This window comes from Harpia harpyja, chromosome 6 (assembly GCF_026419915.1).
Source record: "Harpia harpyja isolate bHarHar1 chromosome 6, bHarHar1 primary haplotype, whole genome shotgun sequence".
NCBI lineage: Eukaryota > Metazoa > Chordata > Aves > Accipitriformes > Accipitridae > Harpia > Harpia harpyja.
Window position 1 is genome coordinate 22,746,754 of NC_068945.1, and position 26,417 is coordinate 22,773,170.

The 26,417-nt window shown below is 37.2% G+C and overlaps 3 protein-coding genes across 8 annotated transcripts in view; 1 reads left to right on the forward strand and 2 right to left on the reverse strand.

The window, feature by feature from the left end:
• Positions 1-761, forward strand: part of CHPT1 (choline phosphotransferase 1) — a 23,391-nt gene extending 22,630 nt beyond the window's left edge. For both annotated transcript variants that reach the window (XM_052790893.1, XM_052790892.1), the window contains one exon: positions 600-761. In XM_052790893.1, coding sequence (XP_052646853.1) covers positions 600-644 — 45 coding nt within the window. In that variant the 3' untranslated portion in view covers positions 645-761. The remainder of the gene's footprint in view (positions 1-599) is intronic.
• Positions 444-13,613, reverse strand: SYCP3 (synaptonemal complex protein 3). The gene is made up of 9 exons (XM_052790894.1): positions 12,759-13,613; positions 10,576-10,720; positions 9,338-9,413; positions 8,217-8,251; positions 5,731-5,848; positions 4,591-4,690; positions 3,659-3,757; positions 823-927; positions 444-679 (listed from the first exon to the last, which is right to left on the reverse strand). Exons 2-9 carry the CDS (start codon positions 10,703-10,705, stop codon positions 626-628), a joined length of 717 nt encoding a protein of 238 aa, XP_052646854.1. The 5' UTR covers positions 10,706-10,720; positions 12,759-13,613; the 3' UTR covers positions 444-625.
• Positions 13,614-13,728: 115 nt separating this feature from the next.
• GNPTAB (N-acetylglucosamine-1-phosphate transferase subunits alpha and beta) overlaps positions 13,729-26,417 on the reverse strand; it is a 46,623-nt gene continuing 33,934 nt past the window's right edge. For 2 of the 5 annotated variants that reach the window (XM_052790888.1, XM_052790890.1), the window contains exons 16-21: positions 25,902-26,015; positions 23,156-23,241; positions 21,276-21,374; positions 17,465-17,632; positions 16,067-16,157; positions 13,729-14,909 (exon numbers count right to left, since the gene is read on the reverse strand). In XM_052790888.1, the coding sequence (XP_052646848.1) occupies positions 14,832-14,909; positions 16,067-16,157; positions 17,465-17,632; positions 21,276-21,374; positions 23,156-23,241; positions 25,902-26,015 (636 nt within the window). In that variant the 3' untranslated portion in view covers positions 13,729-14,831. Of the gene's footprint in view, positions 14,910-15,414; positions 15,473-16,066; positions 16,158-17,464; positions 17,633-21,101; positions 21,155-21,275; positions 21,375-23,155; positions 23,242-24,051; positions 24,194-25,901; positions 26,016-26,417 lie in introns of those variants that run through there. The other 3 variants (XM_052790889.1, XM_052790891.1, XR_008235794.1) reach the window with 3 other exon arrangements.

The window sequence follows — 26,417 nt, forward strand, 5'->3', positions numbered from 1 at the left end:
TCATCGTTCAACTAAAGAAACCTGCTTTTTGGACAAATTACAGCAGTTCATAAATCTCTTACTAGTACAAAGATATTACAAGCCTAGCCTAATGGAACAGTTAAAATTTACTATAATACACATCATTAAACAATCTTATATGCACTATGTCATTTTCTGTGAACTTTTATAATTGCTGATATGTCAGCAGACTAAATGTTGAAACTAAGAAAATCTTAAAGTCTGCAGCTTGTGAAAAATGCTTCTATTTGCACAATGTACCTAAAGGCCTACAGTTATTATGTAAAATCTGGGTAATGCATTTTTCGTTAATTCTGCTCATTGTTACAATTTGGCATTATAAAAAGTGAAACAATTTAAACAGTCCGATGCTACTGGAAGTAAGTATTAAGTAGTTAAAGATTAACTGGACAGACAGTAAATGGTTTGGGGTCCATACCACCCCCCCAAAGTAATAAATTTATTAATATATATTCTTACAACATTATCAGACACAAGATTAGAACAATCCATGAAAATGCTTAATAGGAACTTTAAAACATTTAAATCTTAACGTACTTCTCTATGGCTAATGCCTATACTCGTATCGTGTCACTTAGGTACAAGTTGTTTCTCCATTGAGCCATCAGAATAACATGGACTGAAGAGACTTGCGAACAGTTGCCATCTCCTGCTGTTGCTGTTACAAGAAAAGGAGATAATACTGAACAAATGCCATATTAATATGATTCCTTTGAGTTAATTAAATGAATGTCAAATGACTTCTATAAAGAATGTTCTATTTTTGCATTTAACTAACTTCTTCATAGATCTGACACTTACGGTGTCCATCATAATCTTCTTCTGCAACATTGCCATTTCTTTGCGAAGTTCACTTTGTGCACCAGCTAGAAGATTTTCATTGCTCTTTTCCAGCTCTTCCATGCTCTGAAGTTAAGGATAATCTTAATTCAGAACTGTTCAATGTCAGAGGGTTAATTTAAAACAAACAGACAAACTGTTATTCAGACTACAATTTAATTTTTATAGCAGCAGTGGTCACTGATAAGTCATTAGTTTTGTCACAAACTTGACAGACAAATCATACAGGACTTGGTACTCCAGTCTACATTATTATTTAAACAATATCGACCCTGTGAAACAATATAGACCCTGTGAAGGAAACAGTCCCCTCCACTTAGCATCTGTGAGGTCTCAGCTAGTTATCCTGCATTTCAGTGAAGATAAGAGTTCTATGTGAAAAGATTAAACAGACATCTGTCAGGAATTATAGGGTCTAAATGTTATGACAACCTTGGAGACTTGAAGTAAGGACTATAAAACCCATTAAATTTCCTTCTTTTTGCACACTTCTCCCCACATAAGCCAAGTAAAGCTTGCTGGTTATCCTCCCTTTTGTAGACACAGTTATGCCTAACTCTATGTGTGTAGTTGCATTTTCCTTGACTTGTATTTAGTGAAGCTTATTTGAGGCTTGATTTCTACCTTTTGATCTTCTTTGAGGAGAAAAATCAAAGTAATACTTGACCTTCTGTTCAGTTTTTCATCTTTGATGAAGACATTTTGGAACAGTTATTATTTATTAATTCTTCTGTAATATCCTCTGTAAATTTCAGCTATCTTAAACGAAGAGTTGCTCGGTTTCAGATTTATTTTTCAAAGCTACCAGACTTGAAAAAAACCCATATCATAACTTAGAGGATTTCAAAAAGGGACCAGTTAGAAAATGACTTGAACAGAAACTAAGGTTTATCAGAAACTGACAGACTTGAATCTGCCCCATGTACCAGTATATGCTCGGGGCCACCCAGCTGGAAAGCAGCTTGGCAGAAAAGGACCTGGGGTCCTGGTGGACACCAAGTTGAACATGACCCAACAGTGTGCTATTGCAGCAAAGGTGGCTAACAGGCTCCTAGGCTGCATTAGGAGGAATGTTGCCATCAGGTCAAGACAGGTGATCTTTCCACTCTACTCAGCACTGGTGAATCCATACCTGGAGTGCTGCGTCCAGTTCCAGACTCCTCAGTACAAGAGAGACATGGACATAACGGATAGAGCCCAACAAAGGGCTACAAAGATGAGTAAGGAACAGGAGCTTTTCTCTTACAAGGAAAGGCTGAGAGAGCTGGGATTGTTCAGCCTGGAGAAGAGAAGGCTCGGGGCGATCTTGTCTATATACATAAACACCTGAAGAGGGGGTGCAAAGAAAATCAAGCCAGGCTCTTGATGTGCCCAGTGACAGGACCAGAGGCAAACTGAAAACACAGGAGGTTCCCTCTGAACATCAGGAAACACTTTTTTACTGTGAGGGTGACTGAGCACTGGAACAGGCTGCCCACAGAGGCTGGGGAGTCTCCATCCTTGGAGATATTCAAAAGCCATCTGGACATAAGTCCTGGGCAACTGACTCTAGCTAGCCCTGCTGAACCACCTGCTGGCTGGACCAGGCGACCTCCAGAGATCCCTTCCAACCTCAGCCCTTCAGTGATTCTATGGTATTGTGCCTCTGCATTTATTACAAAACCAATCGTTTAGGGTACTTTCATTTTTCTCAGTTTAGACTTCTAATACCTTACTTAGAAAAATAGTGGGGAAGGAAATTCTGGGAATAAAGTGTTTTGTTCTTAAGTGTAAAATGACAGGGAAAAACTGTTTGGTTTTTTTATGAAAAAGTCAAATTTTTGAGTAGTTGTACTCAATCATTTTTTGATTGCTGTCTAGTATGTTAGCTACTTTGTTAAAAAAAAATCAAAACACACCACAGTTTATCAGTACTAATCATGTGTTTAAAATACATTATCTCTCTAAGCACTGTCCCAAAAAATGGTGTTTGTAGGGACTCCCAGCAAACACAAAAATTATGCATAAAGCAACAGGAAAGTTAAACAGGACTGATTACGTAACCATCCAGCTGGGCCTGTTTTCACCATAAATCATGATTTCCATCAGATTCTTCCTGCTGACATTTTAGTGAATGCTTACCTTGAATACCAGGTTACAGAAAAGAAAACACTTTCTACTGAATGTTGCTTAGGAATAGATGAAGGGAGTTCTAACTGGGCAATTTTAAGGGAATTACAATTGATTTTTCTTTAAGTGTCACTTTCCTTACAAGAAGCAGCAACAGCTAGAAAGGTTAATGACAGAAAAAAAATGGCATCTAATTGTCATTATGGGGGATGCACCTGCCAGCCATAATAAAAGCAGTAGATTGCATCCTAAGATGTATTTTTAATAGATTGTCAAGTTTCCCTTTTTTAAATACATATGAAAAATCTAAGGGAATAATTAAGACAAATTCCTGATGATTTAACTGACCTGTATAACCTTTAAACTGGTACAGAACTGTGTCCTGTTTAGAAAGTATGCTCTGAGGGTTCTGGTTAAATATTTGAAACAGGCAAGCCAATCAGATCCCTGTGAGAACACATTTAACTAAATAATTTATTAAACAGATGCAATATGTATGCATGTATAGAGAGAACAAGCCATGTTCTTAACAAATAAGGGAAAGATACTAATATAAATATTCATGCAAGGCTGTTATTTTCCCTAAATAAACCTTAAATCTCTGTATTTCATAAAAGTTGAATTAATACAGCTTTCTTATGTGATATGATAAGGATCAGCTGCCTTCTAAGAAGAAAATTTACTGTACCTTTAAGAATTGCTCATAGAGTTGCTTAATGGTTTTCAGTCTCTGACTCTGAACTACTCTTGCCTGTTGAAAAACTTTTTGTTGCTGACGAAACATATTCTGAAGCAGAAGCAAAAGAAAAAAATAATCACATTAGTTAACCAAAAGCGCTTGGACAGCAACACTAATGTCATTTATCAGAATGAGAAATTCTGCCCTCACTGGAAATCTGGGTCATGTAATGTAGATCTCTGCCTGGAGAGTTATCCTTGTTCTTATTAACGAAAGAAAGACTGAAGACTGGATTAAGCCCTGAGTCACCTCCTGAGGTCCCTTCCAACCTGAATTATCCTTATGAGATCATATGAGGATTGCTATCCAACACAGTTCTCAAGGGTATCCCAGGGAAATGTACTGCTTAAGGAAAAGCAAAACTTGCAAATGTGTTGGGAGTACAAATACAGCAACATCATGTGATTACATTTCATTGTATAGCTCCTGTCCCCTTTCAATGATCAAATTCTCATGCATTTATTATATACAGGCATATTTTTAAACAATGCATGCTAAAAGACAATTACTTTCCTTTAGTCCTTTGTTCCCTGAACCCAAAGACTATGGATACACAGAAACAGCACACATCTTTCTTCTCTATAAGTGGTCTTGGCTTTTCTCAAGCCATATGCTGGCTGGCCTAGGGCATCACTTACTGCCATTTATAAACCTGCAATAAAGTTATAAATGCACCCCTTTTCACTTTAAAATATATCCCAAAACTTAAACATTTACAGTTTGAGAGCCACCCAACTTGAATGAATTTTTTTAATCAAGAGGCAAACAATCGTATGTTTGTTTGAACTACATGAAGTGTTTCTACATTTCTTGAGTGTCTGAACAACAATATTCCCTCCTTGTGAAAATACAATGAAACTCATGCCATGCTAGAAACCCACCGCTAGTTTTTCTTCCTGCTCCTCTGCTTTCTGCACATCTACATCCCATTGCTGAAATAAAGTCAGGAACTGCTGGGAGAACTCATGATTGAGCTTCTGCCTATGAACAGACACTAGCCGTAAGTATGACAAATGCTACAAAGAATTACAAGGAAAGCTAAAGTTCAACATGCACGTAAAGTAGAATAAAAGGAGCTGGCATAGATGAACAGCCTAGTTTGACATCTGGCCCTAACTGAATACTGTATGTTTTGAAAAACTGAACAGACATATATACACACACACTTTCTGAGTGAATGTGGATTATATACATATAAGGAGACAGCACTCATATACAAAACTCAGGTTAAAAAAAAATTACAACTTTTCTTCCTAACAGTGTCAGGTTTTCTGAGATTTACTACATTTTTTCTAACCCAACTACACATCTTGGCTTTAACACAAGGGGTTTATAATGAAAAATTGATTAGCTCATTCCTTAGTTCATTATGCTCTAGTTTCTCTATGTAAACTTAAATTTTGTCAATGCAAGTTGCAAATATATATATATATTTATATATAAAACCACTAAGACAGTTATAAGTATTGCTGACTTTCAGTTTTTAGCTGTCTCATTTTTAGTTTGCTCTACTTGTAGTAACAGATGTAGTAATTAAATATGCCTTAAGAGGCAAGAGGAATGTTATGTAGGGTGAAAATGATTTACAATGTGAAAAAGAAAATTCTTTCTTAACCAGAATGGTATAAAAGTTTTACTGAACATTTTTCAGTTTCAAGTAGAAACATAAAATTCCAACTGAAGTGGAAAAAATAAAAACATTGGTTTAAAAGACAAAAATAACATCAAAGGTCATTTTCCATAAAGATAAAACAAAAGTAAAACCAGCTCTTTAAGGTACCTTGCTCTCAAAATTCCAAATCTTAAGATTCTCCATTCAAAAGAAAAAGCACTGTGCTTGACACAGTCAATTTAACCAAGTGGACACAACTGGAGGCAGCAGAAACAGCAGACATAAGCAGATACTTAACTAGTAGATATGCTACTTGCTATTTAACTGCAAGAAGATGGACCAACTATTGATGCGGTGACACAAAAGGGAATTTGATTTCACAGCTTTGAAAAACAAGAGTAAATGTTACCTTTGCTCCTGCTGTGTTTTCCAAACATGTTCAATCTTCTGGTTACTGGTTTTGAGTGAGGCTTTCGTATACATTTCTAATCTTTTCCTCTTAGCTAACAAAGCCTTGTTAATGTCAGCTAAAAATCAAAGAATATTTAGACATTAAGCATACTGAGATACATTGTGCCTTTTATTAAAAATGCTGAGGAGTTACGCTTTGGAGAAGCAAACGAGGTGTATTCTAATGGAAAGAAACTAATGTGATCTGGGCTCCTGGCTGCTGTGTTTAGTGTCCCTCAACCTGCTGTTGGCACTGGTGTGAGTGCTGCTTCCCTAAGCCCCCCCGTACACCCTAACGGACACCTGGCCTCTGGAGTTGCAACTGCTTGTTGCCCAGCCCCACCAGCTACTCCAGCATCTGCTTCGAGTCCCTCCTCTCTCAGGGGCCAGACCAAATAGGACCTACCATGATGTGACACAGCTTTAGCTTCTTTCATTCTAGGCAAGATGGTAGTGGGTACAGTGTCAGACTAGCTCTGAGCAGACACACACAGTGAACTGAAACTGTCCAGCAGTTTGAACTCAGGGTAGCTGCAGTGCTTCCATTATGTACATTTAAATCGGTTCCTTACACACTGTCATCATGTGTTCTCCTACTGATTATTATGGTCCAACATGCACTTATCTAACATGTCATCCATACAATAAGCACACATACGTGCTGGAAACACTAGAAGCACTATCCAATCAGTTCACACTGCGTATCTTCAAAACATCGTATTTGGACATCTCACAGTCTGTATATTCTCCATTCAAAGCTAGAGATATCTTGCACAAATCTGAGTACAGACACCTCGGTCTTTTCTCTAGTATCTAATGATGTTTTAGTCACACCATCAAAATCCTCATTAGTTTAGCTGCATGACTGCAGTGCCACCTCAGTTTCCAGACCTTCAAGGAATTCAGTTATGCTGACACTTTTTTTTCCCTAGAAAAACCACACGTTTCAGAGTAATATTCAAATTACATAGATTTTAGAAATGAATTAAAGGTAGTATGTAATTACTACCACTGTGAACATATGGAATGAATGAATGACAAACTATTTTTCATACTTTGGAGAGACTTCATAATTTTTAAAAAGTATTCAGGTTAATATAAGTTAGTATGTTTGTTTCACTTTAATTTACATTTGGAGATCTAACAAACAAGTCACAGCTTAAGGTTAATACAGCAATTTCTTTTCCCTCTCACTGTAGATTTCAGGAAACACCTGTCAAACCTCTCTCTAATTTGCTGAGGCATCTGGCCCTGCTAATGCCAAACCTATTATTTTTGAGCAGACAGCATCCTTTCTCTGATCCATTCATTTTCCTTCCTTCCCTCCTATTTTTGAGTCTTCAGTAACAAGCAGTCCTAGCTTCTGAACACTGAAATCCTCCTCCTACCTAGATTGCTAGATCTACAATAGCATTCTAATATGTAACTTAACAGCAAAAAGTCTTAATTCATGGATTAAGGAATTCCTTGAACTCCTCTTTCACCTCAAGATTTACATGCAAGTAATGACTGTGTACAGCATTTTCTTATACATAAAATGAAAGTATTAATCAGCTATTAAGTATATAATACTGGCATTAAAATGGTTTCCCTTCCTTCCACAGCTTTTTGATGCTTTGTTACATGGTGACATGTATTATACATTCTTTACAAGCGAAATGTGTTTTTTCTCTAACTTGTCCGCTATCTAGTATTCAGCTGGAAATTTAACTCTAAGTAAAGGCATTTGATGATCTGATTATGACTAAACTAAATCCAACTAGGTAACATGTATAAATCTCTCATCGCTAGATGACTGGCGTTACTTACCCTTATTCTTTAGCTCTTCTAGATACTTGTATTCTTCCCCCGACTGCTGAAATTCTCTTTTCTACTGATTGCCTGTTCTCTAGATTTCTGAAGGTGCAGAGTACAGACTACCTCTAGCTCATTCTGTATCACAACTACAATCTACTTCCAAAATTCCTTGTTTAGAATTATAACTATTTGTTCTATTTAGCTGCTTATATTAACATTTACGTGCCCCTAATTTCTCAAGTCTTGCAATCCCCAGTCTCTTCTACGTCACTGTAGTAAAAAATTGAGTAAGAACAGCTGACTCACATTGTCCCTTTTCTCTACAATATAATCACTGCCTCTTAAACTTCTTAAAATTGGAGCTGATAATCAAAAGCACTCGTGCATCTTTCCCTTCTTCCTTTGTAATTACTTACACTAATACATCTCACTTTATACGCAGTTTCTCCTTTCTCTTCTTTCTCTTTGCTCTACTTAAATATAACTTTTTTTCTGAAAACTAGCTTTTTTCAGAAATGCTGAAAAATGCTAGAAAGACTGGTCATTCTATCTAAATTTTGAAAGTTATTTTATGGTAAGGAATTACTGCCAATTCTGCAACTTAAACATGAACTGTTTTTTAATTTATTAGAATGTAAAAATACTTACCTCCAAACCTTTCCAGCATATTCTGTACTTCACCCCTACAAAATAGTGTTTAAAATTTTTATTTGCCCACTTTCTGACTTCAGAATAAGACCTGTTGTATATGCTTAAAACTAATTTTATTCACGTGTCTACCACTTGTAAGCAGTGACAGAGATGCTCCTGTTCTACAAGATAAAAAATGACACTCCTTTTCTCCTCCTGTGAGGGGTCTCTTTATTAGACTAATTTACTTTTTTCAAAAAAATTTACTAAAATCTATTAACTTACTCCCCAGTAAAAAGGCAGTATTAGGCATTTAAAGGGTCTTCAGTGAGGGAGGATATTAAATAAAATTGATCATTTCCCATACAAAAAGAAAACACAAAAGGTATTTGCAACATCAAATAAAAACAAGTCCATTACAGCATGATTGGCACAGTAAGAAAAATTCAAGACAAATAATATCAGGGTTGTTTTTACAACATCTTTAAGATGATAACACCAGTGTATAAGGCAGTGGTACAATAGCTGACAAATCCAAAAAGTGACATGGTGGGTAAAGAAAATGTTTTTCCTGTTTTTATATCATCTTCTCCACAGGATAGCACTTTCTTTTTTGAAGAGTAAAAAAAGAAAAAAAAAAAAAAAAAGGAAAAAAGGTCTCTTCAACACAACAGCAATAATCTTGCTAAAAACTATTTCAACATACACTTTTTCTTTATGTTTACACTGCCCATAAATATTGAATTTCATGAGAGTTATCTGTAAAGAGAATTTATTTTCCATGCAATAGTTGGATATTTAAAGTACTGTCAATATCTTCAGGCAACTAAGATCAGAGGGAAAAACATTAATGATCAACAATTTAGGATAAAACTTAAATCATCTTTTGAAAGGAATGAATTTTAAGAATTCACATAAATATATCTTTTTTTATGCATGTTCAAAAGTATCTACAAAGAAACTGCAGAATTACTGATTTTAAAATGTTACATTTTCTTTTTTTACCTACAACTGCTGTATTATCTGTCACCTGATTTTTAAATCAAGTACTAAAAAAAAAAAAAAACCAGGCAAAACAAGCATAATGAATAACTGAAATCAGTAAAAAAAAAAAAAAAAAAAAAAAATCCTAACCTTACCCCACATCATCTGGAACGACATGAGTAGTCACCAAAGCTCTCTTCTTTCCATGCTTGTCCATTACCGGTGTTTCGCCTTAATATAAATTTCAAAAAGATTTACAAAAATATCTTAAGTTTTGGGGGGTCATTTGAGTTATTAAAAGTATAATTGCTTTTCTGTAATGCCACTTCTCTGAACATGTGTCATGGGTCTCGGTTCCTGTCCATAACACAGGACAGGAAAAAAAACTTTCCTAAAACTTTGAATCTGGAGTTGACGGTGGTGAATTATTCTGCAAGGCTAGATTTGAGCTGGCACTGCCTTGAGTTCCTCTAGACTGGTCTCAAGCAGTTTTAGTTTCCCTGTCCACTACTACACAGTTACTCCCAACTCACCATATAACAATCATCAGAAAGGTAAAAATAATCTAAAAATTGAAAAATCCCAATCTGTAAGAATAAGTACTTAAAATAAGTACTGAAATTGTGTACTCTGAAAGCAAAATCACAAATAGATATTTATATTCTTTCCAAAGAATAAAAATCCTTGGCTGTCAGATTCTGTTAACGAGGGGTGGGGGAGGAATTTAGTCTGAATAAATGAAGAAGGGGAGAAAGTAAGAGAAACAAACCCAGAGATAACTGCTGAAAGACAAAAATCCAGAAATGGAGTTACATCAAACTTTACAAAAAACTATCATGTGATGAATGAGAACTCTATTTTTAAGCAAAGTCCGCTTTTTTATGACACTCCCTCAAAATTAAACAAGAATCTCTTGGTTGCCTTCTCTTCTTTTTTCCTCAGCTTTCTCTGCTTCTCCCTCTTTCTTTTCTTTGGTTCAGATTCTTCATGAAGTACTCTTAAGCCTGCCAGCATTATGACTCCAACTACCCTACCGAACGCAGCAATCCATGCAAGCAAGCAGAGCTCTTCTGTTCTATCCTGATCTCACAATGTTACATGCAGCTAGGTGATAGAAGGATATGGCATTAGAATAAGGTAACAAAATCCTACTCTATTAAAGACTCCACCTATAATTTTAAGACATAATAGTGCACTATATAGAGCTACTATATTGTGTTCTCTTCTCTTACCAATCAAAATTATACAATTGGAGGCTAGTTGTCACAAACATTATGAACCACGCTTACTCAGACACTCGCTAACACTGAATTGTCTTCATTTCTATTCATAGTCAGAAATATTATAAACTTCATTTAAAAAAAAAAAAGTATAAAAAATATCATATAAGCACCTTCTCTAATATCTTCCTCTGATCCACTCAGCTCTTTTCTTTCCTCCTTAAAGTCATAGGCAGGTATGGCTTGATCTTCCTGTGCTGGTTTACAAGCTTTTCCTCCATGCTTTCTTCCCGATGGTGCCATAATGAGATTTTCTTCCTACTGAAACGGTATGTTGTATTTGTTACCTAACTCCCCACAATACTTTGAAGATAAGTACGTTTTCACGTTTATATTGAGCTGTTCTAGGCAACCCTATAACACTCTCCACCTGTCAGGATCTTCAAGCAGTCAAACTGTTTTAGTTTTGAGGTAATCCACAGGATTACCCATCAGTGGTGTTTTTAAGAACAGGGTAAAAAAAAAAAATACCAGGGCTAATAACAATATACTTGATTCTGCTGAAAAACAAGGAAGTAAATGATACACTTTAAGGTGCCTGCCTGCTCAGCTTTCATAATGTTTATTACGTACTTTGTCATATCCAGTACTGCATTCCCAAAAAGCTATGCCAACGTTCTATTTTACAAAATACAGAAATGATAAGCCATAAAGAACAATCTGATTCTACAAGCCATCCCACACTAGAGAGACAAATATACACACACATGCACGCCATTTTTAAAAATCCTGGGCAACTTTCACTTTCTGAATTATCTTTATTTATAGCTATTATGCCTCTGCATTCTGTAATGTAACTAATGCAGTTTCTGTATTTGTAAACGTTTTACAAATACACTGCCCTCTTAAACAATATTTGTTTCTTTACTTAGTAATACTAATTTTTATATATTCTGTGTATTTTTATAAATATTCAAGGAGTAAAACATCTATGTAGAAGGAAAAGAGCATATTTGTAATCATTAAATGCATGAATGAAAATTTTTTCCTTAAAAATCCTTCACAAAATAACTGGATTACTTGGAATATGGAAAGAATACAGAAAAAAATATCAGCTGCAAGTACCGTTTTCCAAACTGAGCAAGGTGTGACTCAGCAGTGGATAAACTTCTCATTCTAGATGCAATTCAACACAGCTAGTAATATCAATAGGTTTTCCACAAGCCAGGGCAAAGATAGATCTGAAAATTAAGTCCACGCACTGAAATTGAGAAGTCCAGTACAGATCTTTTGAATTTCCAGGACTGTGAAGTCCCCCCAACATTAACAGCTGTCTTGCACACCTGAGTTTCCCATTTCTGTTTTTTGACTTAGTTGTCCATGGCTATGAAAATACTTTTTTAAACACATATTACATGGGTATACACGACATGATCACACTAAGCTACTAAATAAAGAACACTGCTTTTCAATACCCAGCTTCTTCTGTGGTTGATGCTTCTCTATGTAGTATGTTTTAGATGTTAGAAGTTTCTTGACAAACAAAACCAAAACCTCATTAAATTATTAATTGGAAAATCAAAAACTCTTGCATTAAAATTATCCTCAAATGAGAGAAAATTTTCAAAACTCATTCTGCTTTTCAACTACTGTGGCTGTTGAAAACGTGATGTAAGGAAGAAAGTACTAGTATGGCATCTGGCTGTGCATGTCTCTGTGCTGCCAAACAAAGTGCTTCGACTTTAAACTGCAAGCATGTATTTTATGTCACATACAGGCACTTTTCTTTGTACTGAAAATCAGTATACAAAGCAGAACACCCCAGTCCCTCCATAAACTGTAAAACAATCTTGCCACCTCACAACCTCATACAGCCTTCACCCATTCTGTGTAGCTACCTGCTTAAGCCAACTCAAATATCTTCAATCCACAGCTGTGCATTTAACGCTTTTTCAGAGAAACTCACCTCCTTTTTTCACCCTGCCCCAAAAGACATGAAATAAACCAGTATTTGTGTGAACTTCCTACATGCGGCTTTTCACTGTGGGATCCGACCTATTTCTACCTCAGAGAAGCAAGGGAGACAGGCCACACACCACCACCACAACAGGTTTTGGGACGAAGCCACTGGGGTATCAAATGCTGAGGGGCACCGCAGTGTCCTAACCCTGTTCCTTACTCCCCGCCCAAACCCCTTTCATCCCTCTCCCTCTGCCCTGCGATGGCCTCCTCTCCCCTCTCACTGCCTCACCCCCGCACAGCGCCCACCGCGGCCGCCGCCTCACAGGGAGGCGACCCACCAGCCTCACAGCCTCCCGCAGGCAGAGGGAACACCGCTCGGACCCAAACCCCTCACCTCCACTCGCACCAGAGCCTCTGGCAGCCCTCGCGGCGGACGGGGATGACAAGAGCCGGTCCCGCCTCAGCAACTCCCGCCCCCGAGGAAAAGGCGGGAAGCCGGGCGGGCCGCGCAAAAGGGAGGGGGCGCATGCGCACTAACACGGACCGTGGGGCCCGCGGGAGCAGTACCTGTGGCGGAGGCCGGGCACGTCGTGCAGATCCAGCATTAAACTCGTTTAAACCTCACCTACCTTTATCTATTTTTATTCTTTTTTTATAGAAATGGCTTAAATTTCCTCATTCAGACAACAAAAAGTCCACAAAAGAGGTTGTTCGGGTGGATGTAGGCTGTGGCCGGGTGCTTAGTTGCCACCACAACACTGTTCACATCCTTACCCTGCTTCACTTGCTTGCTTTTTTCCAGATATTAGCAGCAATTTTCAATGAATGCTTCTCAGCAAGTTTATGCTACATCTTTTGGGCTCTTATTGCTGTAGTGAAACAAAATAGTATCAATCTACCTTCAAAAATTTGCTTAAACAAAAACGAATTGCAGTGACAGCTGAGCTACCCAAGGAATCTGTTTATACATCAGCAGAAAAACTGCCTTAAAATTTTCACTTGAATCTACCTAATAATATTTTGAAGAGTAAGAAGATATCAAAGCTTTCTTGCATTTCTTGAAATGTCTCGTTTTCTGCTAGTCTGAGGTAAACTACTTATTTATATGCTACATTTCAGCATAATATGTGTTGCTAGCATGAAATGTAACCTTAATAATTTAAAATGCTTGCATTTTTACAATGCTCAAAAGTTTGATTCTACTTTGAGAATCCATCCATGCTTCAAATTAATATTAAATTATTACTGTTGGAAGTTTTTTAAGGGACAAATAAGAACTTTTAACATAAGGATGCATACACATTCATGGCTAATTTATCAAAATGGGTGAGTTTTGGTTTACTTTAAAACAGAAACAACAGACAAAACTTTCATCACATTTTAGTTACTTTCAAAGCAAACCAAGTATCTTTCAATACATATGCACGTACATTTTGTACATCATCTGATTACAAAAATTAATGCTTTTTTGAATACTGCTAATACAATTAACTGAAGATACACCACCAAAAATTTCAGCTTGAAAAGATTCGGCATCCTTTCCCACATAAGACCGCACTATTCTGATGTCTCAGCAAAATAAGAGCCAAACCCTGTTAAATTTAAAAACACCAAAGCTTCATATGTCAGTACAAATATTGTTTTCTGAAGTGAAACACTGTCCTATACATTGCTACATTAAAACAGTTTGTTACCCATTCATAGAGAGGCACTTTTGCTTTTGTATTTACAATGCTTGTAAAATACTATACCTTGATCATTTTCATTTGATTACAACCCTCTCTTTGTAATCAAGCCAAGGAATAATACCATTGTATTCTTTGGAATATAATACACCAGATATCTTTCAAATAACCATTAGTTGTTCCGTTACTGTGTATTTTATGAGCATACATTTCTTCCAAATCCCAATTAAATACTACAAATAGGGGGATGAATTGTCACTGTTCTTTAAACATCAACATCAATAAATGTATACTAAATCTAAATGACAAGTTACATAATTCTCAATTTTCCCGTAGGGCTAAAAAAAAAAAAAGCAGCAATGACAGAAATTTGCAAAGTGTTTTGGAATGCAAGATCAAAGACCTGTTAAGCTGATCCCAAACAACTTTGCCTTCCAACATTTTATCTAGTTGGCAACATCCACTGCAATAAATGCAGTTACATTTCTTTAGGAAACCCTTTTTATAAAAAAGGATAACATGGCCATGAACTAACAGTTGTAAAGTAAGATCTGTTGAAAACTGCCTATGTACAGGTTTCCCGCAATTATTTTTTGTGTTGTTTTGCATTGTCACAGCTCCAGCAGCTTGTAGATTATGAAGATATTCTAACTGTAGATACATTATTTTTTTTTCTTCATATCGATGTAGTTAAATGTCAAACCATAAAAGACACTGATGAGAGACAGATTTTAAATGCTTATCACATCTTGAGGTAGACTGATCTCCAAAATAAAGCTCTTCTACACTTTGATTCGTTCATGACCAACTTCCTTTTGGATCCTTCTCCTTGGAAAAATCTTTCGTTTAAGTGCAATTAGCTGAGGAGAAAAAAAAATACAATATTTAGTTCTCTGCTGGGCTAGAGGTGCACAGTTGCTCAGGCTTTCATTCTAGAAACTGTGAATTACCATGGATGGTAGAGATTTAAGTCAATACTGTCTATTTTTTTCACTGCACAGGAAGAAAGTTACTTACTCGTATTCATCTATTAGGTGTGCACATTTCCACTGGACTTCTCAATAACCAGAATACAAGCCGAAAGTCAAAAACACAGTATGCCTATATTCTGATTATTTTAAAGTTAATTTATGTATTTAAATTAATATAACACCAGGCTACATTCAGTTTCTAAAAGATCAACACAAAGCTGGCATCTTAACACAGCATTTATATACCTAGCTGTACTAACAAGTTCAGTACCCCCTTCCGAAACCAAGTTACTAATAGAGGGCGAGTTTTCTAATATATACAAAAGGCTGAAAATCAAGGGAAAGATTCATGCAAAAGTTACAGGTGGGAAGAAAATAATAATCAAAAGCCAACCTTTCAAGAATTACACCCTCTTCATCAGACCACGGAAAGTGTTACTTAAGGCCCCAACCTGCAAAGAATTACCCATATGATTTGTTCCATTGACTCCCTCTAAGTTTAGCAGGATTAATCATGTTCAAGAAAGCCATTTTATGCTTGCAGAAGTGGAGGGTTTTTTCCTTTGAGTTGGATTCAAAACCTTTTGCATTCAATAGGAATCTTTGCAATTACTTAGGGATGACATTTAGATAAGGCCTCTAAATAACCTTAGATTCTCTTCAGGACTAGAGTATTCCTATTACTTACGTTTCCTTCCTCTTAATTTACTTTGCACTTTTACCAATATGTGTGTTAACAGACCAAGAATTTAAAAAAAAAAAAAAATTACTGATTTTGAGCATCCAAATTTAGTGCACTGAGGGACTTGACAGTAACAATGTGCCTGAAAAGGAAATACCACTCTCCTTCCCCCCATATGACTCTCTTTTCAAGGAATCTCAACATGACTTAAAAATTGGAACAACCTCATCATTAGTCATGTAACATCTTTTTATGAAGGAAAAATCCTAGCTACCCTTCAAAACCTATTTAAAAAATCCATCTTATGTTATCCTGAAGATACAGCAATCTATTAAGTGTTATAGATATAAGATACTAATTTTACCTGTTCAGCAAAAAATGAGATGACTGTAAATACAATAAGTGTTACTAGAACACAATGGGTCCAGAATTTGAGCTTGTCTCTATATGCCCTCCTGCATAAAGAAAGAAGGAAACAGGAAAACAGCTTCATATATTACAAATGCAAATATACAAACTTTATAAAGAGCTTCCACGAAAGGCAAAGAAAATTTTCTCCAGTACTTAAAGGGTGGCTAGAAAGAGGACAGAGGCTCTCTCTTCACAAAAACCCATATGGAGGAGACAGGGGGCAACAGGTACAAGTTGGACTGGGAGAGGCTTCATCTTGATATAATTTTTTTTTTCTTACAGTGAGAACAATCATTCACTGTAACAACCTCCCCAGCAATGTGGTGAGGTCCCCACCACAGATGATTTTGAGGTCCCTTCCAACCTGGGCTGTCCTAGAATTCTGTAAAACATTTTGATAAACATGGATTTCCATCAGCACTTCAGCTTGCTTTCACCCACCCTGGTAGAAATCCGCTTTGGCTACAAACAAGTCAAAACAAAGTGTTCTTTTGAAGCTAACGAAGTCTTGATGGATGTCCTCAAAAAGGGAGCCAACAACGTCTACTCCTCCAGCACAAATTTCTACAGCTAATGCTGAAATGGGTTTGCCCCCCACTCCCTCTGCCACTGCTACAGCAGGGCTTGCAGCGCTACAATCCACACCTATTCTTGTTACCTACAATCCTTCTGATTCCTTCTACAGTTCCTCTAATATTTTCTCTTTCCTTACCAACAGCTATTTCTCATAATTTGCTAATCAGTAACAAAATTACTATACTAGTCTTGACTCATTTTTATCACTGTACCTGCCAACCTTTTGCTTGTATTCTCAAATCAACTACCCCAACTTCTGAAGTTGTTATATTTATAAAATGGCAAGAGGTAAACATACACAAAAATTTCACACATTATGTAAAAGTGACACACACATGTATCTTCTCTGATGATTATCCAGCTGATTATTGCTGTCTGACAGATTAAAAAAAAACACTTAGTGAGAAATGTAACAGTTTATATTGCCCCTGTGCAACAAGCATTCCAAACAATGTGGGGTTTTTTGGTTGGGTTTTTTTTTTTTTTCCCCCACATTTAAAGAAAGCCAGAAATCCTGAATTAGTTTTTTTAAAAAAACGCAACTTTTCCTTTGAAGTAAGTTGGGGCCAATCAATGAAATGTTGATGACTATGAGCACCAGCAAAACCCAAATCCTGCAAGCCTCAAATTTTAGTCCATTCAAATCTCTTCACGTTATTTTCACTATTAACTCCTTCATGACAACACTGGGGAAAAAAAATGGCTTGTACCAATATGTTCTATAATTATATGCTGCCGCACTACAACAACTTGAAGAGAACCTGTGTAAACATACCATTCTTGGAGTTCATGCATGTGAAGGAAACGATTCCGATATTCTCTTGGCAGTTCAAACTGGGAAGGTATGGGAAACATTGATTCATAAAAGTCCCTAAGCACCGCTTTCACTGTCTGAGCATCCTTATGATTGTGATCAATATTGTCATTTAGGCAAACAAATTTTCTAGAAAGCAAGAAATCATTGTTAGAATATTTATTTAATAATATAGCAAAGGTATTGGCAAACCAAGAACACACACAGAATCCTTTTAAACAAAATTAAAACCAAATTGATATATTTGATACTGGTAATCAGTTTCCTTATTGTTGCATTATTTTAAATTAATTTGATTCTAAGAGCACCATGGCTGCCAGCCAGTCAAAACCTCTGAGGAATCCAATGACAAGCCACATTTCTCTCTCTTCTATTTATATAATGCTGCCATCTAATGGGCACTAGCATGCATCATCCCAGAGCCCACCACTGGATACAGACAGCAGGTTAGAGGGCCAGCATTATGATTTGGGTAAGGGTTTTTATAGTTTTAAATAAATTATCATGAGTAAAGTATCTAAAATAACAAAGTGAGCTCCACTGTAGAAGGTAAACATACTAAATTATTAATATTTTACTGCATATGCTGCACTCTTCAGAGAAAGTCAACATAAAAACTATAGAAGATTGTGCAAGAGAAGGCAAAGCTTGGTCCCCAGACTTTGAGTTACTGAGAACACTATATAAATTGGGCAGGACATGATTTGAATCACAGACTCAAAGTTGAACTTGTATAATCAACCAAAATACAAACAACCACCACTTGGACAGAATTTATACAGAAATCACTGTGACCAAATAAGCATGATCCCAATAATGCCTCTTGCAGAGAGTTATTTCTCAGGTAAGAAACACACAACCGTCTAAGTTACTGCAAATTATTTAAACTAAAGCAGCAGCTAGTGTGCTAGACTGCTATGTACCCTTGGTCACTGTGACCTGGTGCCTGACAACAAAAATTCCCTTTCCCATATATGGGCAGGGTTATGTGCTTTATTTATATTGTGAGATACAAGACCCTTACATTTTCCCCAGAGGGAGAAATCGTATCTGGTGACATATGCCTTGTAATTGCTAACCTTTGTAAATAAGTAGTTCTGGTCAGCTGTATTCTCTATAGTATGGTGTGCTCTTTCAAAGAGCAAAGTTCAGACTTCCTACATGAAGCTGGAAAGAGGCAGAACTCTAGAGCACGCGAATCGACCTACACAGGGCATTACCGCTTTTCCTCAGTTTGTACTGAATCTGGCATAATTGGTAACCTTGCTCTAGACAATTACACGCAGAGGATAAACAGTCATTCAAATTGCTACATCTGAGAAGAATAAAATACACCTCTCTTCAAAGATGAGCAGGCTGTGTCTACACTATCAAGTAACACTATGCAAAGCAGCTAGTTATGGCAATTATGTCTACACTATAAGCATTTTGGGAGTTCACACTGCGCTACCCCTGACCTTGTCCCTTGGACTGGCAGCTCATTAGCCCTAGGAATGCAGTAGCTGCACTCCTGGAGTGTATATCCCTGCTTATACACATAGCAAACCAAAGCACAGTAAGTGGGAGCGGTGAGGGTATTAACCTCTTTCAAATGGAAAGACTTTTTAAATCCATCCAATAGAAACTAATTCTGACATTCCTTTGGATATTCCAGAATTAATGCATAGATGATTAAGGCTCACTTTTTCCTTCAGGATGCAAAACAAATATTTTAGGCAGATCAGTAGGTGAACAATACTTTTAGTTCATCCCAAGAGAGGCACTGAATACCTGTTTTTAGAGACTGTGTATAGTTATTGTTTTATATGCAGGGAAAACATGGCAAAGAGAAGGAAATGGCATGCCTACATAGCCATGCCAGCTCTCCTTTGCTAACAAGATATGACTACAGTACTGCACTATACTTTGTTGCAGGAATACAGCCCAAGCAATTGACTCAACCTCACTTCACAAAGCAGCCAACAATCTGGGACAACAATACACTACTGTTCCTTAAGAGAAAAAAAAACCGCGAAACCAAAAGGGTATGGATAGATGGAGTCTGAGGCTGAGTCCATAATAGTATGCCAGTGCATCATGTGAAAATTAGGGAATATTCAAGACAGATCAGCTCACCTGCCTCATCTTGCCTGCTGAGGTTCCCAAGACAACAGATTAGACACCCCTACTCAAACACATCCTCATCTAAGGATGCAATCACTCCACAGAATAGGCAGCTCAATTTTAAGTTGCTAGAAGGCCTCAATCCATTAGGCATACTCATACCACAACCAACACAGTGTCAGGATCAAGTCTGACATCAGCAACCACCCTTCAAAATAAGCAGCCAGTGATTGCAAGCATGAACTTGAACACTGAAGGTGAGAAACTCATGTTATGTGCCCTGCTTGGGCCTAACAAGGCTTGAAATCACACTTACATTTCAAAAAGAAGTCCTAGCCACCAGATACAAAGAAATTGGGAAAGAAGAGGAAGCAGCCGGGTGAGTTAGGGTGCCGCCCACTTTTCTTTTGAACTGGGTCATTGCGAAACTGGAATGCAGGAGTTATGTGGCCAGAAGGCACTCTTGTAAGGAGCAGCAATAGATACAAACCACCTTCAGCTGCAAAATGTCTCAAGACTAGCATTCCCCTTCCTGAATGAATGACCTAGCAAGTAGTAGAGTGTAAAAGGCAAGTGAAAACCTGCTTTTTATCTACAAATGCAAATAACAGTGTAGCTTTACAGGCAGCTGAGATTACCCAATAGCTTGCTGTGGCCTGCAAGAGAAGGTTTCACTTTCCCTGGCCCAAGGTATCTGGTCCTACTTTCCTCCTTGTTGTTCTTTAACACTTGTCAGGCCCCTCCTTGAGGCCAAACTCATTATATTGGCAGAGAACTCTCCAGTTTTCTGAAGACAGAAGCAAGATAAAAGTGTGTAACCAAGAGCAAGGAAGGAGAGCAGACAGGTGGAGGCACTGTCTCACTTCTGTAACAGCTAGCTATCAAATTATCTCACCACGTCTTGTCGAACCCCAGTCTTATGCAATGGGCTCAGGACTACAGTTAAAAGTTTCTGCGAAGCAGATTCAGACTTGAGCCTCAAATACAGCATCCTTTGCTTTGCAAGGTGGTTGCTGTGAAATGTATTCCAGGACATTTATTTTCGCCATTTATCTCAGTCATTTCAGGAGCCTAATTCAACACTACAGAGCCTACTCTCAGATTTGGGTATCTAAAACTTCCACCACTGCAGATTGGATAAACAGAGGACTACCTTCCAGCTTTGGATTTTTTCTCACCAATTATTAAAAAAAAAAACCAAAACCTCTTGCCATGTTGTAACAGAGCATGAAAGCATAATGGATATGCAAAACTGATTTTGTTACAAAATAATCCATCCTTAAGTTTTAAAATAAAATTGCTACATAAAGCAGATCAAAATGACTTTCCTTTAAAACAAAATTGCCTGCAACATAAACTGCATGCCCTCTAGAATGGCAAAAATGAAAGCCTCAAAAACAGCTGAAGTTTATCTATAACTTTTCAAAGGTTTTAGATACATAAAAATGTAACAAATTAATGAGATAACCCCTAGCATAACAGAGAGAGCACTTACCTTCAGTTAAATAGAAAAAATGAGAAGTACTTTTGGTTAAAATTGGTCTTACCCTGTAACACACAGTGTAGAAATACACGGCAATAAATTATTTTTTCCAACACACAGTTCAAACAGTTGACAAAGAAAATTAAAACCACCTCAAAACTTCATACAAATCAAGAATCACAATACCTGGGATTTTTTCGTATGTCATCCAGCTGACCAACTACATGAGAAACATTTGTGCGAATCATTTTGAAGGCAATTTCCTCTTCTCCCATGATTTCAAACCTTGTTGTTAAAATAAGATTTATGCATTAATAAGACAACCTAAAGTCAGGTTCAATAAATATTCATCTTTTATTTAATAGCTTATTTCTAGTCTGACTGACCAACCTTCATTAGAATTTGCCATTTGCTTTCTATCAGTGTATTTACATTTTTCAGCTAACACTCTTGCACAGAGCCACTTTCCTATAGATTTATTAGTAGCCACCCATAAATCGAAGAACTGAATTCTAATAAAAAGTATATAAACTCTGAGTTTTGGCATAAAAGTAACAATTGATCTGAGAGTAGACATAACACTTACTATGCAATTTTTTTTTTTTAAACACACACAATTTACAATTGTCATTTACAATTACACTTCAGACATGAGAAAACATGTTCCTATATTCCAATCACCAAGCCCAGAAAAATCTTGAAGTAAAATTACAGAAGAGTATATAAAACTACAACTTTCAATACAAATAAAACCTTCCTCACCCACCTAATCAATAACTTGAAAACAAAACAAGTATATGAAATGCAGAAGTATCATATCTCTGAAGGGCATCTTGAATTTGAAAGAGCATTTGACCCCAGTTTAACAGCCTTACTAGAGGTATCACACATTTTTCACCTTTCTTACTTTGATATAAGAAAATACCCTGCCTGCTGAAGTCTCACCTGAGAACGTACTCCATTTATAAAGCTCACAAACTAATAACACAGTTTTTAGAGTTCAACAGAACAAGAGAGCAGCATATATCCTAATGCTATAAACATATTACTATAAATCAATTTAAGCACAGCAAATCCTTGCCCCCACCCCAACATTTTTCAATCTCATTTGTTGTGTCGGCTTTTCAGTTTTAGCATAAACTCTCCCAGGAAGGGAATTATTTATAAAGCTTACAGCACAACTTGAGGTACTATGAATTAATGTATAATAATGTCCAAAAGCTGCCCTAAGCAGCATCTGTAACCTTCTTTCATTCTACAGTTTTATTTGACTTTGTAGCCACTCCTGGGGCAACTGCATGGTTCAGAGGCTCCCCACCACCCTCCCCTGCCCAACACTGCTGGTGAGGCAATGGACAGGAGACAAAGCTATAAGATCCACACCAGCAAACAGCCTCATTGGCATGCAAATGGTTTGCAGGTTTCAGAGAAGAAAGATCTGAGAGAACCTGATCTCAGGCAGATCTATGCAAATGAAATTACTCAAACCCATGGTCATGATCATGGTTTGTCCTGCCCTTTCCAAAAGGGTATAGAAACCCTTCTCTTGTCCCTCTCCCTCCCTCCCTCCCTGTCACTCCTCCTCCTTGCAGGAAAACTACAAGGTAGTTAGGGCTAAAATGCTTTTTCTGTTCTTTCCTTTTTTTAAGCTTCAGTAGAAGAAAGGATGAAGCAGATTTACAACTTCTAGGCACAGGACAGGCTCCTTCCTCATTTTTATGCTACTTTAACTGCCCTTACTCACTACATATAGTCAATTTGTATAGCCTTCTAAACATACTCTGGCTTACTGTTGTACAGCACAAATGAGGATCTGGCCCAAGATGACAAAAGTAGCATGGAAATACTTAAGTCTACTAAACAAGAAACAAAAAAAGTCACACCATTCTGCACAATGAAACATACATAGGTAGATAGCAGTATGTTTCTTCAGTTCCACTGTTAAAACAAATTGAGCTAAAATTTGTTAACATATACATGACCAAAGATTGTATGTGTGTATTTATACCTCTTCTTACTGCTTTACAAAACCTAGCCTGGCTTTTCACAGGACTGTAACAACATACCTGTATTTGTTTTTGTCCTTGTATGCCTTACGAATTCTGTCAGTCACAGGTTTGCAATTAGTCACTAGGTTTTTTGTTACTGGAGGCTGGAAGAAAACATTGTTTAGATTATAGGTTACTGAAAATTACAGAGTCTGTTATAAAGATGTACTTTGTAGAAAACTTATATTACAGCTAGAAAGGCCTGTATATGCTTACTCTCCTAGAATGAAAAGCAACAGTTTCTTGATCAACTGTTGAAGGGGAAAAACAAACAAACAAACAAACGATACTGGTGCATAACATCAAGATTTTCTATGCATACAAATATTATATGAAAAATACAAGATTATTTTTGGCAAAAACATTGTAACTTCTAGATTTCACCCTCAATAAAATAATCAGAAATTGTAGCTCATTTGACAGCTGTCTTTGACATTCCTCTGGTAGAGGCCACCAGTAACACCAGCCAGGCAAACTCCACAGAACAGCTGATACACATGAGGCCTTATTTCTATCACAAGCTATGTTGAAACAATTCTGGGAAATAAAATCCCTATTCTCAAGGGATATTTCTATGGTAGTAGACTCATTCCAAGAAGTTTAGCTGTTGCAGACAACAGAAGTAAAAATAAATTAGGCCTCTGTGCTAAACACAAATGCTATTTTGTCACTATTTGAACTGACTGGTAACATTAGTACATTAGGCATTACTGCTTAGATTAATAATATTTTACTAACTCTCCAAAAAGATTAAAGTAATTTGACGTTGTTCCCAACCACTGAGACTTATTTTTAACCCCATCTTAAAACATATTCATGGAAGCCATCCTTTACTACTACTCTTCAAAGTTTTTACTTCACAGAATTTTACAGACTAAACTGAGAGTCATAAAGAGGCAAAATGAAGGCTATACTGGATATAATGTCCTCAGACTGTGCAGGATTCTCAAATCCACACTTCCATTTCTTCAAATCAGGCTGACAGAATGGCTTTATATAGAACTTTGCTGGAATTCAGACTTAAGGGAAAATATTTTTAAAACCTTGTAAAACAACCTGATAAGAGCACAAGGCAGGATAGATGTCCAGAGGGAAGGAAAGGAGAAAAAAAAAAAGAAAAAGAAAAAGAAAGAGAAAAAAATAGTCAATGTCCATATACATTTATCTACACGTACATTGTAGATCTATGTACTATGATTTGCAAGTGTTGGGGATCAATAATGCTCTTCTACTACCCAGAAGTTCATGATCTGTACTCATCAAAATTATTTTTGCTTTGATACAGTATTAGTTTGAAGCTATAAAACACCAGGTCATGAATTTAGCAAAGTACAACCACACATCTTTTTCACACACATAGGTTGATGCAGGAATTAAATTCTCATTGTAGAAGAAATCTAGGTATTACTATCAGATCTAAAGATTCTAGATTCCTACATTCCAGCAGGCTTTAATGAGAATTTAACCACTAAAATAGAAATTAAGGACTTAAATCCTTAAGGAACATCTAGTCCCAAGACCTCCATTTTCACAGAATCACAGAATGGTTTAGGTTGGAAGGGACCTTGGGAGCTCATCTGGTCCAACCCCGCCGCTTATGCAGGGCCACCTGGTGCCAGTGGCTCAGGACTATGTCCAGATGGCTTTTGAGTATCTCAAAGGATGGAGACTGTCCACAAATGGACGACCTGCACCAGTGCTTGTCACCCTCAGAAAAAAGTGTTTCCTGATGTTCAGAGGGAACCTCCTGGGTTTTCGGTTTTTGCCTATTACCTCTTGTCCTGTCACTAGCACCAGTAAGAAAAGGCTGGCTCCATCTTCTTTGTGCCCACCCTTCAGATATTTATATACATTGATGAGATCTTGCCTTGAGACTAATCTTCTCTAGGCTGAACAGTCCCAGCTCTCTCAGCCTTTCCTCATAAGAGAAATGCTCCAGCTCCTTAATCACCTTCATGGCCCTTCACTGGACTCCATCCAGTATGTCCATATGTGCCTTGTACTGAGGAGCCTGGAACTGGACACAGCACTCCAGGTGTGGATTCACCAGTGCTAAGAAGAAGGTAAGGCTCACCTCCCTTGACCTGCTGGCAACACTTTGTCTAATGCAGCCCAGGATACCACCTTCTTTGTGGCAAGGGCACAGTGCCGGCTCATGTTCAGCTTGGTGTCCACCTGGACCCCATGTCCTTTTCTGCCAAGCTGCTTTCCAGCTGAGTAGCCCCTAGCATAATACTAGTGCATGGGGTTGTTCCTCCCCAGGTACAGGACTTTGCACTTCTTGCTGAACTTCATGCGGTTCCTGTCAGCCCATCTTTGGATGTTAAAAGGAGTTAGTCTGAAGCCTTCATATTAGGAAGACTTATTCTAAAGATGTCCATCTGATGGTTTCGTGGGTTTTTTTGAATTTTGTTTTGTTTTTAAATACATGGGTTATAATTCAGATAAAGACTTATCTGAAAGTTCTAGTCAGAGAGGTATTGGGCTTACTGTCTTTTTGGATCACAACACTGAGTTTTCCTAACAAGGATGACTTTTTAAATCCCATTCTAAAGCTCAGCTTTTCTCTGTTTTTGAAGGAAATTAATGGCTTTCTAAGTTAGGAAGTAGCTTGTAAAATTTTCATTTTATAATGCTTACGTCATGTACACACAAGTAGAAATTTTTGTAAATACTTTCCTTCTAGAAATCAAACCAGCTTTTCAAGCACAGTAAATACATGCTCAGGAAAGAAACCAAGCATCTTAAGACCAATGTTTCTTACCAGATTGGGATCATAATATGCTTCCTGAGTTGGTGGAATGACATGTATCTGAGTGATGTTGGCAGGAAGAGCTTTAGAGCAATTTATTAGCATTTGTTCTAAACCCGTCAAATCCTAACAGAAAGAGAAGAAAAAAAAAAAAGATAATCCTGTTTTCTCACTGACATAGTCCTAAAAATCCAGGGTGCACAGACATATTTAATGTTACCCACATAACAAATTTCCATGCTACTGTTGGAAAAAGACAACTTCATATTCAGCAGACCAGTTGTTGGGACTCCCCTAAAGTAAAGCAAATGCTTAATGTCATTTTGATTTAAAATGAAAAACACACCTTTACTGATGATGTCAGGACAGTACAGAATTCCCAAACCAGCACTGACATATTAAAATCCCAAATCAAGCAAACAAACAGAAAAGTGAACTGAAAGGACAGGAAGAAGATTTGCTGGTTAAGGTACAGGCCAGGAACACAGTAAAGCAGGGCTGTGTTCCAGCTATGCCAATGATTTTGTG

Excerpts from the sequence above, each read along its gene's own strand:
- SYCP3 (XM_052790894.1), bottom strand. The coding sequence starts at position 10,705 with ATGGCACCATCGGGAAGAAAGCATGGAGGAAAAGCTTGTAAACCAGCA. Across the intron at positions 8,252-9,337 it reads GTCGTTCCAGATGATGTGGG|GGGTGAAGTACAGAATATGC; the intron begins GTAAGGTTAGGA and ends ACTATTTTGTAG. Across the intron at positions 680-822 it reads AGAAGATTATGATGGACACC|CAACAGCAGGAGATGGCAAC; the intron begins GTAAGTGTCAGA and ends TTCTTGTAACAG.